This window comes from Bradysia coprophila, assembly GCF_014529535.1.
Source record: "Bradysia coprophila strain Holo2 chromosome X unlocalized genomic scaffold, BU_Bcop_v1 contig_20, whole genome shotgun sequence".
Classification (NCBI taxonomy): Eukaryota; Metazoa; Arthropoda; class Insecta; order Diptera; family Sciaridae; genus Bradysia; species Bradysia coprophila.
The window spans coordinates 3,177,707-3,197,460 of record NW_023503307.1 but is presented as its reverse complement, the minus strand read 5'-3'; the positions used below and the strand labels follow the sequence as shown (position 1 = coordinate 3,197,460).

At 33.5% G+C, this 19,754-nt stretch overlaps 1 protein-coding gene across 1 annotated transcript; it reads right to left on the bottom strand.

Annotated features, from left to right (window-relative positions):
• Positions 1-16,874: 16,874 nt before the first annotated feature.
• On the bottom strand, positions 16,875-18,100 carry LOC119068642 (peritrophin-1-like). Its single transcript, XM_037172315.1, has 2 exons — positions 18,047-18,100; positions 16,875-17,982 (listed from the first exon to the last, which is right to left on the bottom strand). Exons 1-2 carry the CDS (start codon positions 18,060-18,062, stop codon positions 17,372-17,374), a joined length of 627 nt encoding a protein of 208 aa, XP_037028210.1. The 5' UTR covers positions 18,063-18,100; the 3' UTR covers positions 16,875-17,371.
• Between the last annotated feature and the right edge of the window lie 1,654 nt (positions 18,101-19,754).

The window sequence follows — 19,754 nt, the reverse complement described above, 5'->3', positions numbered from 1 at the left end:
TCATTTCGCAAACTTTACTCTTGTTTGATAACTTTGGCAATAAAGAAGTAGGGTCTAATTTTAACCCGTGAATAGAATGGAAAAGTCTAACTTTTGCTATGACAAGAGGCATTTCGATAGCTAGATATATTTGATAGATTCGAATCCTTTTTGAATTGATTCTAGTAAATAATACAAATTAAGTGGAGGGAAATAACTAAAATCATATTATCTCTTCGTAACAGTTCACCTCATCGAGCAACGAGGATAAGCAACTTAACAAAATCGTCGGACAGAAAAAAAAAAGATTTTTTCAAGTGGTTTTACGTCAAATCAGACAGATTACTTAAGAATTTGTATGAACATTTCAGATATAGCCTGACCTGAAAAATTTGAATTAGACTAGGTTTAGGTCGGGTCGCGTTGTGTTTCTAGAAAACTTTGATCTAACCTGAATTTTTACTTCAAATTAATTTTTAACCGTGGTCGACCTATTCTGAGTTTTATTTTAAAAATTGAATTGGAATGTGTTACAACTTATAATGACCCACCCAGACCCTATACATCTTGTTCATAGTAGTTATTCGTAGCAACTGATTCATATGTGAATAAATGAAGTCAAACAATGAGACTTTGATAGAATGACAGTAAAAAAAAAATATTTATAAAGTGAAAAGAAAAATATTGTGGTAAGGTCCTCATTTTCTCAAACAGGAAATTTAATAAAGAAAATTTATACATACCATTCAGTCACGTGGAGTGGTGGATGAAAAGGTATATACGAAATAATAAGAAGGTTTTGAAAAAAATATGAAAATTATGAATTATGTTTTACAATTTATATAAAAAAAATTTAAATAAGAAAATGTGTGAAAATGTTCAAAGCCAAATCTACCGATATATAAAACGTCGTTGACATCATCATACAAAGAGCTTATACTTCATATACGAACGAAAAAGCAATACACATCACGCCAGAGTTCATACTCACACTTTTGTTTAACATCATCATGGCAGTTATATAGCTTTGATATGCAATGATGTCAACCTGGATCCTCCGTTTTTTTTTTTTTTGAACCAGAGCACATTATATTTGGGTACCTACCAACTTTCTTATTTCAAAATATCATTTTTTTTTCTCCTTCCTTTTGTGAAATATCTTGCGCGCCATTTTTCTGTCTACATTACACAGAGAAAATGTGACTTTTATATGAAGTTCATGTTATGATTATGATAATTTATTACACTATTTATTTTGTGGCATTGTAGTGTTTGGTATAAGAGCAGGTTTTAATATTAAATAAATAATCTTTAATGTAACAATTTTGCGTAATAGCGTTCGTTATTTTCTTTCGCTTCCCTTTTTTTATTTTACAACAGAAAAGAAAAAAAAAACTTAATCAAAACTGACTGTAGGTATTCACATAAAATGATATTCATATAGAAATTTAATAAAATTAAATGTGATTACATCGTCCATTATCTGCAACACTAAATTGTAGGTAGGGGTTTTGTTGTTGTGTGTTTCGTATCCTTTCAAAATATTTTAATGATAACCCAGTTGCTCCGAATAGAAAACCAACAAAATTTTATCTCTCGTCAGACCAAAACTATGCTCATTGATTTAATCGCGTAATTAATTGACAACGAATACAGTGACTAACATTAACAAATCAGCCATAAGAAATGTATAGGAAATTACTATTAGTACATAGTAATCTCATTTCACATAGGTAGGTAGGATGTGAATGCGAAAATTTTTTGCGCCGGGAAAATAATCTGAAATATTTAAAACGAATTCCGTTTTCTTCAAACGACTCAAAAGTATGTTACGCAAATTGATTGAATATCAAATGGACGTGTAGTGGATTTACCTTTTTGACGTCAGCTGTTCCAATAGATCAAACTATAGGGCTGTGGAAGTCGTGTGTGATAAATTCACACCAAATGTCATCCAATTATATTACACTTCATGCTAATATGATACACATATATGACAAAAGGATATTACGTCCTTGCATGTAAGTTTGTCGTTTTGGCGAGTGTGAGCTATGCGGAACGAGCCGAAGGCGAGTGAATTATTTACACAAGCTAAAACAATAACTTACAAGCAATTGGGTAAGATATTTTCAGTAGTAACTCATTCGTTAACACAGCTATTAATGCAGACAATAATTTGGCAACGATTTTTTTTTTACATTAATTTAATAAATCAAATATCGAATACTCGTTGCCAAGTAAGTTCGAAAAATAATTATAACCGCCGACCATATGACCATAAAATGCATCTCTATACAACATAACTCAACATAATTTGTAATGAAAAGTGAGCACGGTACCTCAGTTGGTTAGAGCATCATACCATTAAGGTGGAGATTCTGGGTTCGAATCGATATGTGTGTAATTTTGTAAAATGCAGTAAGGGAACTTGGCCAATTAGCAATTGATAAAATGCATTGATTAAGCTTCTTTCCCAATAATAAGCTGACGATGTGTATTCTTCTGAAGCATGAAAAAAATTACTGACATCGCCAGACTATTAGAAACAACGTTCAATCAATTCATTTTTCTAACAATTCGCTAATTGAACATGTCCTCTTTCTGTATTTAGATATTCATATGATTCATATTATGTACTCTAACGGTGAAAATTTTATGAAAGAAAAAATTAGAGTGACACGAACTCAGAATTTTCACGTTGCCGGGGTGATGCTCTAACCATTTGAACTACGAGCACACTTTTAATTGCAAATTATGTTTAGTTAGATTGTCACGGTTATGCACCTTGTACCACACATACAGAAATGTTGGTATAGCGTTACGTGCTTGCGCCAGGTCGAGACCTTTTTCTCGCGTCACATAATTTATGAACGACCTCTTAAAGCGCTCGTTTGGATGTGCATCGAGCGTATTTTCAGTTGTACAATTAGAGTGTGCAAATCGTTTCTAATTTTCGAAATTCTAGTAGAAAAACCAAGATCAAAAGTAAAATTCCGAATAATATTCTCGGTAATTTATTCCCGGCCATGCTCGAAACTATTTCGTTCTGCAAAAATCAACACGTAAGGCAGGAAAAAAACACCCCCCGAGAATAACTGGAAAGTCGTTCAAACCTTACAGCAGTTAGTCATGTAGGAATCACAAAAATTAAATGCTATAGTAACTTGCCTCATACATTATACACACCGTTTCCAAAATTACTCCACAAAAGCTCATATAAAATTCCTATCAACAAAAAGAAGCTTTTTTGATGAACCACCTCCCATCATAAGAAATTTAATGTATATGTAGCATAATATATTACCTTTAAGAAAATGTGGTCTTGTGTGCGTTGTGCGACTTCATATTCCTTTAATATTTTCTAAAGTTTTCCGTAAAAATTGCCTCATTAAAATGCCATTTGGTGGAAAACTTTGCCACTTGTAATTTAAATTAATATGTGAGGTTTAAATTGTGGCACGCCGTTGTTACTTTAAAACGACGGTACACCGTATGAAAGTGTTATAATAATAAGCAAAATATATATAAGTATAATGTGCTCACAAAAAGTTTATATATAACGTCGTGTATATGATTTATCGGAAAAATTTTTGGCTCGATAAGGACGAACACTTGTATAATAAAATCACCTACCATTGACTCAATTGAACGAAAGTAGGAAATTCGTAACTGAAATTTATTGAAAAAAAAAGCTTTATTCAACTTTTAGAATTAAATTGGAGGTATAGCATAGTTCACACATAATGTAAGAAAATGATTAGTTTAACGTACACAACCAAGGATCGTTACATTCTTTACTCATTAACCAAATTTCCTTTGTGTGTAATATCACCAATGTTTACGTTACATATCATTAATATTCCAGCCATGGCCACAATATACTCCTATAATGTTTATTGAACTGTTTGGAAGTGATTCTAATTAATAAACACAGCGTCTGTCTATTCTATTATGCATATCAAGTACAAAATGAATTACGGCCATGCGGTGCATGGTACAACCGATACGTACGTTTAATAATAAAGAATAAGACATTCGTCTCACAAGAGTCAGATGCGTCGGTGGAAATTCATTTTCCGAATATCGTACAGACATTCGGAATTGGGAATGTTCGATATTGAAAGGAAATGTTCGTGTTCATTCTTTCGATAAAGCAAATTTTCTTCCACATCCTTTGACTATCTAAAATCATAAATTATCATCGCGAAACGACTAGTCGGTTTCAACTAGTGGTTTTTTTATAGAAATATCTGCATTCTGACTCTGTAGTTGGGAATATGGGAATATGGGCAAGTTGGACTTGTTGCCGACACAAGGAGATCAGAACAGTAGGTCCAGTTTGAGATGGGCACACATTAAAGAAAATGGTTTGTCTACTCAGTGCTATTATTCATACAACTTTTTGTGATAGGACGTTTTGAGTGCCAGATTCGTAGCACCTCATATTCTAAAAAATAAATGTAAATTTCGTTTGGCAATGAAACAATAACTTAGTTCGAGTGAATAGGAATCTCTAAGTCTGGCGTATCACTTCTACTTTCACTCTCAAATTTGTTCCAATTTGTTCCTGCAAGAGACAGCGCTTAGTAACGCGTGCAACTATTTTAATACATGCCAAATGATTCCCATAGTACGATCAGTCGCCACCACCAGAAGAATATGGACATTTTAAGATGTTGAGCATCGGTTCGTAATGGAGGTGGTATTTTTAGACCTGTACGAAGGGGTCGTGTACGTCTACCACTACGCTTGTAACACGTAGACTTGGAATCCAAAAGAGTTTATAAAAATTGGATGAGTGACTCGTAAGAACTGGGCTGTTTTGGAAATCGGTCGAGCAAATTTGAACTGATTTTTTGAACCTCTTTTGCTTTGTTGGATAGGAAATCCTACAAAAATATATTCGGTTCACCGGATCGTGAGCAGGTTCCTTTGGAGTGAGCGCATACCGTGCTACTACTCCGTAAAGCGAAAGTGTTTTTCATAATTATTTTTTTAATTAAAAAAGTACTCGGTAAAAATCATACTTACAAAATTAATGTTAAGAGGGAAGTGATGGGTTAGGTGTGTTTGGGAGTCCCATTTATAGACATCTATGTATAACTATGTACATGTATATTGAGTTTTATACACCTATATTGAGTTATATACTTTCATATTTATCTGTAAAATGTCCATTTATGATTACATATAACTGAATATAGACTTATTTATTATGTAGTCATTAAATTTGACTTCCTACGGGGTGTCAACATTACTATAAGCAATTTTAATGGGACATAAACGATGCAGTATTGCAAAGTAGTTTCAAAATATCTGACTTTTATCTACAACTAGCTACATTGCATACAGCATTCGTACGGGTTCCTTCTTATGTTTTTGTAACTACTCACTGTTGCTCACGAAATGAGAATCGATCAGCAAAGATTGACCTAGATTTGGCTGGTTTATTGTTCTTAAACGTAGTCCTACAACAGAACGTTCATTAAAGTCAGTTCAATTCCCAACAGGCAATTTTCCTTTTCGGAACACTGTAGTGATTAGCTGCCTAGCAACGACTGATACAGTTTCAAATCCAGATTCCATTCCCCTTCAACTTAACATAAATCAGATGAATTGAATCACTTAAACAAGGACTATGCAAAAAACACTCACACCATTCCTTATCTAAATCTCAATCCGTATTGGCATTATTAATTACTAAATACCTCATCCTAAATGCACTCACTCGAGAAAAAATCTTATTGTGTGGAAAAAATATGAGGGGAACGACATTTTATTATAATTATTTACCAAATCGTATCAATGCAAAGCGAATGTAACGTATGTCTCTGACAATGGTAAGAGGTATGCTCTAGAACAGATTGATGTATGCCGATCCCCATATTTATAGAAATTCATTTATTCATTTGAGTTTGTGAATCATGTGTGACATGGACTGAATCTAAATGGAAATGAAACATATTTTCATTTGAAATATTTTGAACTATACATGAACGAACATTGAATGGATATAGAACGGGAAAGAAGGAACATTTATACAGAAGAAAAAAAAAACTGAATGAAATTTGTAATGTGAAATATGAGGACAATGCAATGTGTCAATCATGAATGAAAAATCTATGACTGAAATTCATTATAATGAATTGATGTGATGTGGATGGGTGTTGATGATGATGTGTTAAACATTGAATGGAATTGAGGCTCTAAATGCAATAAGAATATAAAATTAGATAATTTTTTTCATTTAGCAGAAAAATGAACTTGACCTGGTCGAGAATCAGTAACTTGAGTGGTTCTTTCGATTTATTCATTATCATTAAGTGTCAGGCTAAGGAGCTGCCAAGATTTTTCGAAAGTCCAATTAGGGGCCTAGATGGGAGCAATTACCACACTGTGAGAGCTGAGAGCAAATTAACTCGCGTAACTCCCAGTTTCAAATATGAAATCCCTGGGTAAACTGATTGTTTCCGGAAGATGGGAGAGGGTTTGGAGTTTTCTTTATTTTGACGAGTGTTTATTTTGCCGAGGGCGCGATGAAACCACGCAAGATCCCTGAAAATGAGTTGAATTTCGATCGACGAAAAACGAGTTTTTGGGAAGGAGCTTCGAATAAAATATTTTTTAAGACTGCACATTCGAATCATTATAATGAAGAACAAATGAGTTTTCATGCCTTGGGCCAAAATTTGGAATTTTGATTTTGATTCGGCCCTTTTGCAAGAAATGTTTTGTACATATCTGTTGTGACCGGTAGATTTTAGCCCGAACGAAATGAGATACGTAAGTAACAATTTTATCATTTCTATAATAAATTGGTGTGTTACGAGCCAAACCTATGCCTATACTGAACTAGTGATTGTTAGAAAATAGAAACACGATCTTGCGACTCTAATTTCCCAAAAAGACGATCTTTGCTTGAGATATAAGCATCTGAACAATGTGAACAATACACAATATGATTTTGCATTCACATACTCAATGCGGATATATAAATTTAAAGTGAAAAGACACATCGTTTACAACTTCTCTACAAAAGATAGCTTCCATATTTCCAATAACGACCGAATAAAATGAAAGAAGCAAGTTTTGTTCGAAGCACAAGTGTATATAATATTATCCTACACAAAAGTGCAAAGGAAAAGTTTCTTGTAAGAAAATTGGCTAAAGTTATTTCGGTGGAAAATTATTTAACTTTGCAACTATTTTTGATTCAATTCATTTCTCCTGTACTGGTAAGTTGTTGATGTTAGTGGGAAGTTTTATTTTATGTTTTTTTTTTCTGGCCGTCGTCTGTATTATATACAAAGAAACCATTAATTTCGCTTTGATTAATTTGAACTTTCGAAATAATTTTATTGAACAAGAACAAGGAATTCGAAGTAGTTGCGAACGGTATCTCTTTCACAACAGGAAAACGATAAAATTCCAAGCTGAGGCGTATCGATCTTCTCTTCATATATGTCAGTCAATAACAAATATAATAGAACTAATTGATCCCATCTAAGTGGACGGTAAATAACTGGTGTAGAGGATCATTTTTGTATTATGTAAAATGCGAGCGGTTGTATGTTTCGAAATTTGGGCAAATTTCTAAAGAAAAAACTTTGCATTTTGGAGGTTTACCGTAAAACACGGCAGAGTAAAATAAACCAGGCAGGAGCGGTTCATTCTCGAAACGTCAAATAATGGACCTAATGCACTGTATGAAAATGAAATCGAATGAACACTGACATAAATTGAAAAATTTTATTCGCAAAAGATTCTACTAGATTATTCAGATCCCTAGTCCAATCAGCGCTCCAGCCTGGTTAACTTTACTCTGTCGTGCGTAAAACTATTTTTTGCTTAGAATCATGTTTTACGTCGATTAAAAACAATTTACAAAAGCCATCCCCTCATACTAATTAGAAACATTTTCCAAAAATCCAAAAAAATTTCAAAAAAAAAATCACAATTTCGTCCCAGTGCCTTGTGCTCGTTTAGTTTATTTTTTGAAAAGTATATCATTGTACACCACTGTGACGTTGCTCGATGTTATATTTTGTTGAATTCACATATCGCATTTGATCGCAATCCATTAACATGGACATTCATCCGCGTTCGGATTCGGACCGAAATAATAAGAAAGAATTTAGCCAAAATGGAATAAATAAATCAATATCAAACATACAGAAATTAATTAGCGATAATAAGTTTTCCATAAATACCCCCGTTTTCAGAAGAAGAGGATTTATGTGGCATCGTATAAATATAGGATTAAAAGCCTTCTTTTCTATAAATTGTTCCAAATCTCCATGATACTTTTGTGTATTGTGTATATCTCACTTGTTTGACAGTATCCTTTATATGAATCATTGTAATTAATGAAGCTTTCATTGCAAGAAAGAAAAAAAATAGGAAAAAGCTGGTAAAGGCAAACCGAAAAAAAACCTATCCCAGCGAATGAGCATGGAATTATTTGGAAAGATATAATAGATTATTCTGGTATCACATGGACCACAAGGATGTTGTTAGTTTCATTGTTTTCAACTTGAAATTTCGCCAGTTTTAGCGAACGGCTGGTAGTTTCTCTGCAAACGACATAATTGATCGTCTAAGGTATTTTATTAGAAAATATTAAACTGTAATTTTTTGTTTAATCAATTAATATTAGCACGACAGAGTAAAGTTAACCAGGCAGGAGCGCTGATTTGACTAGGGACCTGAATAATCTAGTAGCTCTATATTATTTGCAAATAAAATTTTTCAATTTATGTCAGTGTTCATTTCAGTTCATTTTCATCCAGTGTATTAGGTCGCTTATTTGACGTTTCGAAAATGAACCGCTACTGCCTGGTTTATTTTACTCTGCCGTGATATTAGAAATTTCTACAATATCTAACTTCTAATTTAATCAGTAAAACAATGTGAACAGTGCGACAACGTTTCTTCGGAATGACAGTTTTCTAAAATAGTACTGGTAAATAATTGTGTCAAATTTTTATTTTGACGTTATAGCCCGATCCGAATCGGATGGGGAGAACGGTATTTCCACTCGTCAAAATAAAAATTTGCTTACTGTGCTCTACCTGATTTCCATGAATATATATTGCCGAAACACGTAATAATCTAGTTTTCTTATTTAAAAGAAAATTCTATGTGAATTGGCACTTGAGGTAGAAGTGGGTGACACCTTCCGACAAAGAAATGACTTATGGAACAACAAAAGAAAACGTGAAACGCAAAGATCATTTACTGTCAAAATGTACTATGAATGAATTTAGTTTTTATCAGCTCTTATTAAATTGTTACCTAGTAAGTTACCACATCCCGTGTTATTTTGTGTGTAATTATAGTGCAAATGAAGTGCGGTCGAAATTCAAAGTGAAAAGTGCGGAGGTCTTTTTAACGTAGCGTCATTTTCATACAGAGAAGCGTTGAAATGTATTTTTTGGTTCACTTTTTCATCGAATCGTTCACTTATAATTCAAATTTTAGGCACACTTACGGCGTGAATTGAATAAACTCGACAAAACCGAAATCCTCCATACATTTTGACAGAAAGTGATCTTTGCGATCCATACAATTTAGTAACAACAAAGCGACCACTACATTGTATCTGGAGTGCCAATAAGATATTGATGTTTTTTAATCACGACAGAGTAAAATAAACCAGACAGGAGCGGTTCATTTTTGAAAAGTCAAATAAGGGACTAATACACTGAACGAAAATGACCTCAAATGAACACTGACATAAATTCAATAATTTTATTCGCAAAAAATAAGACTACTAGAGACTACTAGGTCACTAGTCAAATCAAGCGTCTGGTTTACTTTAATGCAAAAACCGAGATAATTTATTTGTAATAAACAAAAAGTGCAAAAATAATTCGTAGATGCTATTGGCAGGCCATTTCACCTGCAAATATTCTTTTAAAAAGGAAAAATGCTATTGGCAGGCGCCTGCCAATAGCATCTTTAGTAATAATTTGGCTATTGGCAGGCGCCTGCGAATAGTCACTACGAAAATAATTTTAGTTAGACACAGAGTGTATATGTGTAACATGATGTGAGAAGTCCTGTGAGAAGTAGAACTGTTGAAATTTGCGAAAAATAACCAAAGATGTTCTAGCTAACAATTTTGAGGTAAGTGTAGATTTTTGAATTTTTAATAATAACAGTAAACAGTAATTGTAACTTCACACTCGTTAATGCTGGGAACACTAGTTACTGCATCGACAAAAAACATTTTTCGCCAATTACTTTCAGATCATTGGACTTCAACGAATAATCTTTCTAGGGTCGTTTGATTAATGGATGAATCATCCAGTGTCTCCGTTACACGATGGAGAAAATATTGTTTCTAACTTATACTAAAACGCTCTTTAGTGAATTCGAGTTCATGTCCCTTCCAGCTCGTGCTAGAAGCTGGAAACCAATAGGTTGATATTTTGCCATTCTTGTGTTTTTTTCAATGAAGAAAATAAAGTACTTGATTGATATGAAATAATTTTATAAATTCCAAAGAATTTGGATATACTAATGTTGTTTGGATTACCAGCACACCTGGCCAGAATGACAAACTGAATCACTTTGGTTGTCAGAATTATCAGGAAGAACATTTGTGCATTTGTAATTAACGTTTATTATAAAACCGATTTCAATGCATTTCCAGTAAAAATTCAAAAGTTTGAAAATTAAATTTTAGTACAAAAAAAATTCTAGTACGGCCATAAATGCCATCCCTTATAAGATTAAAAATAACCGAAAAACATAAAACATTTCCGACTACTGTACGTGTACGTACTAAACGAAAACACACAATTTAAATTCCACAATTTCACCAATTGCACATGTCGAATAGCAAAAAGATATTTGTTACTAAGCTCTCTACCTCCAATATCCTTCAAATATTTTATTTTCCTTTGATTTTATTGAAAGAAAGTTCTTCCAAAATACTTTATTCCATTTATGTCATACGTTAAAAGGTTATGCGAAAAAAGTAGTATTGAAAATTTGCATATACAATTTCATAAAAAAAATCCTCGAAAAAATCGCTAAAATTGAATGAAAACTTTTGGAAAAGATTCTGATGATTTAACATAGGGAATTGGAATGGTATACTGTATGAAGACTTCACTTAGTTCTTTTTGTAATTTTTCGTTGCAATTGAAATAATGGTGAAACTTTTAAGACGGAACTTAAAGTGAATTTACGTTAACTTTACAGAACTTATATTTATTATGTGAAGAGGAAATCGTGACAGATGTGAATTGAATTTGTTTTTATATTGGCATTTCATATTTGCAATCTTAATTTGTATATGGCGCCCATTCAAAGTTTATAATAATGTTATAGAATTTCAAGTTGTCAGTGCACATCCTGAACGTTTCAAAAATGACTAAGAAAACGAACCATGAATATTTCGCCACATTTTTTCACAACGCGAGGTAAACCCAAATTTTTATTTCGATGTTCGAGCTAAAAATGTGATTAATTTTGTACGGCTCTTTAACAGAATTGGTTTAAAAACTTGCAAAAAGTAGGAAATATTGAAAATATATTTTACATGCCGCGGGGGAAATTTAAAATTTCTTTTTTTTGCGGTCTCGTCCCCTAGCATGTATAATTATGTATGTATTTGCCGCGGACGATTGATTATAGGTAATTTTGCTTGTTGTATGTACCATGCATAAAATATTTAAACCGCTTCTCTCTTGTGGTTGTTATGAGTAACAGGCACTTGACGTCATGCTACTGTAATGAATGAACAATCCCAAACAAAAAAAATGTCAAAATGTTTAATTTTCTTCAGTAGATTATGTCTAGCCATTTCCACAGATTCCATAATTTTTACCGACAATGTGCATATGGGGGAGCTAAAGGACGCGATTTGTGTGGTGGTGGAGAATATGGGATTTTCGTGAATATTTCCTTCAAATACTTTTATTCAAAATTCAATATATAAAATGAAAAAGTTGCGAAATAACTTATTTCTCCATATCACACCGCTGACGGCCGATAGCGACATAAAAGGAAAGTTTAACACCACATTCTTTGAGCAGTATTTTCTGGTGAATTAACTTTACTCTGATCCATGAAACGTAACAGCAGTGAGTTGATGATTTGCAATGAAAATTAAAATTATTAATTTTAAAACGGAATGTACTAAACAAACATTCCAATAGGACAACGCTGGTCTAAGAGTAAAATGCAATTGAGTTTTCTCCTAACTACCATTATCATAATGATTTTGATCCCACGCCACTCCATGCTCAACAACAACGCGGCATAAGTGAACTAAGCAGAATATTGATTTTATATGCTTTTGATTTCTCTAGGATTGAAAATGGTTTATTACATTACTGAAGAAAACAAGAAGATTTGCTTGGAAATCACAGCATACATTTTAAAACCTCGGATTCTCCTCGGATTAACAAATTTTCGCGAAAGCTCGATTTTTCAACGTTATCATTGTTGTGTAAATGACTATTTTACCAGCATTTTCCTGACATTTTGCTTTAAAAGCTACGAGTATTTACTGCTTCGGCAGACAGTGTTTCACATAAACGCGAAAAAAAAAATTGGAATTTTTATTCCGAACGATGTAGATAGTGCATAGTATTAAATTAACGCATTAAATTACTTTACGGCATCCGCTGAAAGACAGAAAAATTAATATTTCTGTTGAAAATTAACTTCGTGTTCTTGTGCGTTATAGTAATAATAATAAAGCGGTAATCGTATACCATGGTTCTCTCCATAACATAATCAGAATTAATAAAGGTAGATCGTTAAATTGCGTTCGCATTTTATTAGGGTATTAAAGTCCTTTTTTATTATTCATTTTGTTAATGGCAAAATTTATTATAAAAAGGAATTTATTGGTATTAAATTTGTAGTACTGAGTATACATATTATACATTAGCAATGCGTTCCGACATGGGCGTTAAACAGGATGTTGTATTACAAATTAGAAATTATCAAAAAACAAATACAAGTAACAATGCATCTATATTTCTTACCATTTTACGTTCCGTTAACTTTCATTTCCCCACAATATTCTCTGAAAACAATCCATATTTGTATGATAAAATAGCACATCACTTCGAAATTGCCGTCTTATCCCAGTTAGACATCTTCCAATCCAATACGATGCCGCCTTAATCGTACATAAATATTATTATACACAATTCGTTTTAATTAAATTATTTTCTGGATAAAACATAATTAAAACATTTAATATTTTAATTGAAAGACAACTAATTTTGAATTCAAAAATAAGCTTAGGGGATAAACAAGTGGAGTAAAATGCTTACTGGTTCATTATTATTTGCCCTTATCTCACCATCAGCAAGAATGAGTTTTTGTTTTTATGCGTGTATTGGGGTCGTTTAAGGGATAATAAATCTGACGAAAAGTATAAACGTATAGAAGCCATAATGTCGTTTATGGATAGGGTAATTTGACATGGTATGAGTTGTACATTTGAGTATTGTTTCACTCAAAAGGCAGTCTTGTTAGACCTTGTCTGTTCTATTGTCGTGGAACATTTTATTAAAGAATGAAGTGAAGTCACCAACTGCTATTTAGAAAATAAATTCGACCTTACTTCCTTGTTATTCTGATAGATTGATTTAAAACATAGACGTCTTCATCACATTAGCCAGATATAGAAAAACAAATAATAGATTCGGCATCTTCAGCACATCGGTTTCAGTAGGCACATTGTGTCCCAAACGAATACCTGTGATTCATGATTCCATTTACATTAGTTGGAAGAGTTACATAAATAGCCCACGGAGAGATTCAAAAAACCACGAGTAAGAATAACATAACAAGAAAATTGGAAATGAAAATTTATTTTAATTAGATCGGTTTTCGTTTTTTTTTTTTTTTGGGAAGCTTCGAAGACTGTTTGGTCCCTACTAGGGACTTGTTTTATGAAGCAAAGCACAGTACCAAGCACTAGAACAGATTTTTTTAACGGAAATTTAGCCTTTCTAATATGATCTGCCACAAAAAAGAAACGACATTTTTTTAACCACAAATACAAATTAAACCGTAGACAAGTAGGTCATTTCAAACAGATTTATAGAAATTCGCACAAATAATTGTCAAATATTATTATTTAATGAAAATTGGTCAATAAACAATTAGATGAAACATTTATTTATTTATAAAATACTGTCAACAACTAGAGCATGTGTGTCCAAAATATAGTACACCGGCAACTCTGATCTTTTTTAATGACAACATAGTAGAGTTGCATACGCAGGCCCCTCTTGGAAAATCTGTTCTACTGCTTGGTTCAGATGCTATGAGCAAAGTCATTCTACTAGGTAGCTGTGAATATGAACGGCTGTATCATACGTGGATTATTTCTATTTTCTCTCAAATAGTATATTTCAACATACCCCAATACACACAAGATGTGTGTGCACGCGCGAAGCCCAAGCGAAAACACACATCGAGTGTGTATTGGGGTATTTTGAAAGATATTTTTCTGTAATAGTGAGAGTGTGTTGGTGCATTCCTTCCCAACCGTTACTTTCCTTCTCGACCGTTTACTTTCCCTACCGACCGATTCATATCATAGCTCACCAATACACTCTCAGAAATACAGAAAAGTATTTTTAGTTAATTTACGTTAATAGGTCGAAAGAAGATTTTTGACTCGAAATATTCTTATAAATCGCACCCATGAGCAAATTGCACTATCTCGAGTCAAAAATTAACAAATCTTGGTTGTATTTTCTTTAGTTTCGTATGTTATGAAGCCAGTAGTCTATTCTAGCCTAATTCTGCAACATTTTAGTTGTTTCCACTAAAAAATGAGACATTATACGAAGAAAATTGGTTGGTCGTTCAGGTCTAACAACAAAGATTTTATCAGAATGAAATCCAAGCTCATCCTTCGACCTTTATAAACCCCTTAAATTGTGTAAATTAATTAAAAATACTTTTTGAGAGAAAATAGAAACAATCCACTCATATTATGATAAAGAAGTTAAAATTCACAGCGACCTAGTTGAACGACTTTGCTTCATAAAAAATGTTTGTTGGATGTTGGATGAATTGAATATCATGATTGGTATCGCTGTAAAGCTTAGACCTCGGGCTAAACAGCAACTATATTTTTGTGATCAAACAAGCCACAAGTGGGGTCCAAACAGTCTTTGAAGCTTCCCGCAGGTACCAAAAAACGAAAAGTCCCATCGAAATATTTTCTTTCGTGGTACAAAAACCACAAAAAACACTTCATGTCCACGAGAGGTCGAATAAAATTTTTTTCTATGAAGGTGCTCCAGAGATGATCCGTGTTAGGATATGTACGGTCGTCTATCTCTAATCTTTAAAGGTGTTAAAAGAACTTACCGAGTGACAATAATGTTCAGCTGGCTTCGGGGGTTTTGTTTTGTTTGTGTGGGTCAGTTAAAAACCGCTGAAGCAAATTTCACTGCCGTTTCCTGTATATCACCAGAAATAGAAAGTGCCTAAAATAAATCGTCCACAACAGATGCGTATACAACTTTCATATAAGAGGCCAAAAACCCGAGAAAATTTCTGAAAAACCCCCGTTTTCGGCCTCGATATATGAAATAGTATTTTTCGTTACAGGTGATGAGAAGTGGAATTCTTCAGGACCAGTCGTAAGCTTGGCGAAGCCAATCCAAATTCCATTGTTGGCTTTGTTTACCGGCCGACAAAGTTACTTGTAAGTACGCACAAATGTCGCTATATAAGCAGCACTTTGATTGAACTTTTCGATCGTAGGTGCAGAGACGAAAAACGTTGAATTATGGTCGTAAGGCACAAAAATGGAATTTGATATATATTTTTTCGGCCGCAATCGAGTGTACCAAGTAAAATAAAAAATTGTTGTAGAGTGAATTCTTTGTTATTGTTTGTGTGTTCCGTCTCATTATGATCATCACGGCACAAAAAACGTAGTTCGTAACTCATGATGAAAGCAGAACTTTTCAGGACATGTCGTAAGCTGGTCATCACTCGTAACAAAATGTACTATTCTCACCTCAATGACGAAAAGTAAATCTTTCAATAGCTTTTTTGTGAAAGACGTTGTGATAAATGCTTTTCTACAATGTAGACTAAAAAATTATCATTTTGTTCCCTACGGTGAAATTTTGCCTTTGAAGCCTTTGTTGTGTTTACCTCGGCAAAAAATTAAAAAATTAAGTTTCTAGGAAGATTTGTGGCCCTCGCTCCGCTCGAAATGCAAAATTTCCAACTTTTCCTCTCTCTTTGAACAAATAACTATTTTAGGCACACGATGTGTATTCTTACCCAAAGCTGCATGAGCTCCCATAGCTCTCTTACTTTAAATTCAATTTTGAATTTTTAAGTAAAAAATCCAATTATTATGCAATAAAATCTTGTCACAAAAGTCTTGTTTTCTCTCATTATCAAAGTTAGGATGAAACTGCAAAGTTAATTTTAAAATGATCGATTGTATTCTCACCACAGGTTTTAAACAAATTTACTGATTTCGTATCGATGCCATCGTATTTATATCAATGTGCAAAGATAATCAAACTATTGACATCCGTAAAAGAAAAATCCACTTATGAAAGAGCCGCCATGGCGTCGTTTCTATATTTTATATAAGAAAAAGTCAATCTCACCATCCATCGGGGAATAGCATCTTCAGTATTATTTGACTATTTGCCTGCTGGTGCAAGAAATAAACTTCCATTTCTCATCCTTTCACGTTTATATGATGTTTGAATATTGCAAATTAATTTTTGTCGTTTCTCTTCTGAAGAAAATATTTTATCGAAATTCGACGAAGCATCCAACATACAAAACCGTTCCTTTTGTATGTGTCCTTCTTTTGCCATGAAAAAGAAAAACATTTCACCATTGAGTCAATAAAAAAGAAATGCTCCATATTCAATGCTGAAAAATGTTCTTTTATTAAATTATACAAAGCTTGTTGTATATACAATGAATTTCGCCATTTGAGCTACACACATACAGCAACAACTTACACAAATTACACAAATATTAAAAAAAAGTTGATAAAAAAACGACTTTTCTCTTTATATAAATTACTTTCGGTGAGTTAAATTATTGGATGTAATGAACAATATTCATGTTTGGTTTCGTCTTGTGAGGCTGTTTAAAAATTTCATGAAATTTTCTTTTGATTTTTTTTTGTACATATTTTTTTAAGCGTTTGAATTTAATGATTCACAACATCTATTGAAATGTTTGTGGCTTTCGAAAATTTATTGTTGCATGCATAAAGTGGGCTTTTTTACTGAGGAAATATTTACAACCACACACATTAAGTAAATTTTTTTCTTCACAAATCAAACAGCGTCCCTGAACTTATGTAGGTTTTTTTTGGAAAATGCCTTTAATTCTCAAAATGGAAATTTTAGTTTTATGGTCTGAAACCGTCTCTACAATTAACTTCATTTGCAAAATCACAACGCTGACGTTCGAACGAAAAAAATAAGTTTGTTGGACAATCTACTAGCACAGGCTCACCATTATGACATTTGTAGAATGAAGTGCAACTCATTGGATCTGGTAACAATAATGGTCGATCTGGATCATCAAGAAGATCACAAGAACATCGCGCTTCACGTATCGAAACACAAGTTTGCAGTAGTCTACCAAATTCTAAATCGACAGGGCAATCAGCTACAGTCGGTCTCAGAGAATCGCAAGTAAAAAATCTAGCACAGTTGGTTGGGTGAGCGATAATATCGGTAACGTTTGTACAGGTTAATTTTCTCAATTCGGGCAAGCACAGAGCCTCATCTGGGTGAACGCAATCCAACGCCTCAGTGCTGAAGTGACATCCAGAACATATGGTATCACATGAAACTTGACTAGGCACTATTAAACCTTCGTCTTCTATGCATTCATAGAATATATCACAACGGCCTTCCGGACTGGGAATCCGATTATTTACGCCGTCACACTCCGGTTCCACGGCTCCAACGCATATTTGAGTGATGAAGAAGCAAACCAGCAATATTGAAATATCTAATTGTTTTGGAAAATTTATTATTCTGGGTAATTGTATCACTAAGTTTTAAAATTACAGTACTTGATTTGACTGCCATCCTGTTCTCTGTGTCGAACGTGTAGAATGTGTTACAATTTTTCTTATCGTTTTTGAAACGAAATGGCCTGGCTATAATTTGCAACTGAATTTATTTTGGAAATTATTTGTAGTTGAAAACAGTAATTCACAGCCAGCGACAATATTCAGTCATATCTTATCAGACGCGTATAGAGTAGCCACATTAGTAATAACATAATTGCTTAATTGCCATATGTAAGGACTGTGTAGCTTTTTTTGGTGTTTTCTTAGAGACCTATTACGGTCGATAGAGTAGTTAGTGATAACTAACAGCAGAGACTAATCATTTACGATTAGGAAAAGCCTATGAACTATGTCTGACACGGAGTCGAACCCGTGACATATAGGGCGTAGGTCCATCGCTCTACGTCGAGTACCTGGACACAACAGTTAAAAATATTTTAAAAAATTCTTTGATAAAGGCGGCTCGAATTTTACGAGAACTTATTTTATCTAGTGCCTTTTCATCTTTTTCATCGATCTCTTATTAACTTCAACGTGACTTAATCACTATTTATGCAACTCACAGCGAACTTTAGATGCCTCTGTTGCATAAAACGTTGTATGAATCTTGGTGCAAAAGTACTTTATTAGGCTCTAGATCTGTAATCTTTCATCCTTTCCTTTCTCGTTTTAAGATAACATTTAAGTTAGTCTCGAAGCGAGCTGATTGAAGTCTACAGCAAACATTCTTGAGGAATCCATCGCTCTTTATAGCGTGTATCAATGCATAAACTTCATTGGCATTTCTCTTTTTGCAATGCGTTTTTTTTCTTGCCTCCATTAAATGTGAATCTGAATAACACCGGCGAAAACCTAATTTGAATCAAAATCGTAAGATCTGATGGCCAAGCAGAAATAAAACGAATGGGTGGAATTTTGAGTCTAAGAAAGAGTGCCCACTACGAATTTCGGTTCCTTACACTAACTGAAGTTCTCAGTTGCATAATCATTAAATGGAAGGTAGTAGGGTCGGAAAGAACCAACGAATGATAGTCGTCCTTGTATCTTTAGAATAAATAAAATAACTGAAAGGTCTCGTCCCTGAAATATTGTCGATATAATATCGAAGACGAAATCGCAAAAAATATTGTTTTGACTCGCCAACAGTTAGGATAGTATAGGACTATAGGAGTAAGATGGGGCAGGAAAGCTGATGCTTCAAGCACCTAAAGCCGCGATGGCCTGTTGTGCATTACCCATATTTCTTCGAATAGATTTTAATTGGGAATATAAATCGTATGATTCATCTATTAGAACATAGATGTCGCTAGTAATGTGAGCATTTTAAGAAATAACTATTGTGACTTTACACATGATGGAACAAGATGGATCATCACCGGCACAAAAAACTTAGCTTCAGCGTAACTCGATGATGAAAGCAGAACTTTTCAGGACCAGTTCGTAATGATTGTCATCACTCGTAACAAAAATGTTCACTATTCTCACAGCTCCAATGGACGAAAGGTTAAAATCTTTCAATAGCTTTTTTGACAGAGAAGTCGTATGTGAACATGCTTTTCTACAATGTAGACTATAAAAATATCATTTTCTCCTACGGTGAAATTTCTGCTTTTGAAGCCTTTTTGTGTTTACCTCTCGGCAAAAAATTAAAGAAATCTAAGTATTTCTAGAAAAATTGTGGCCTCGTCCGTCGAAATGCAAAATTCCA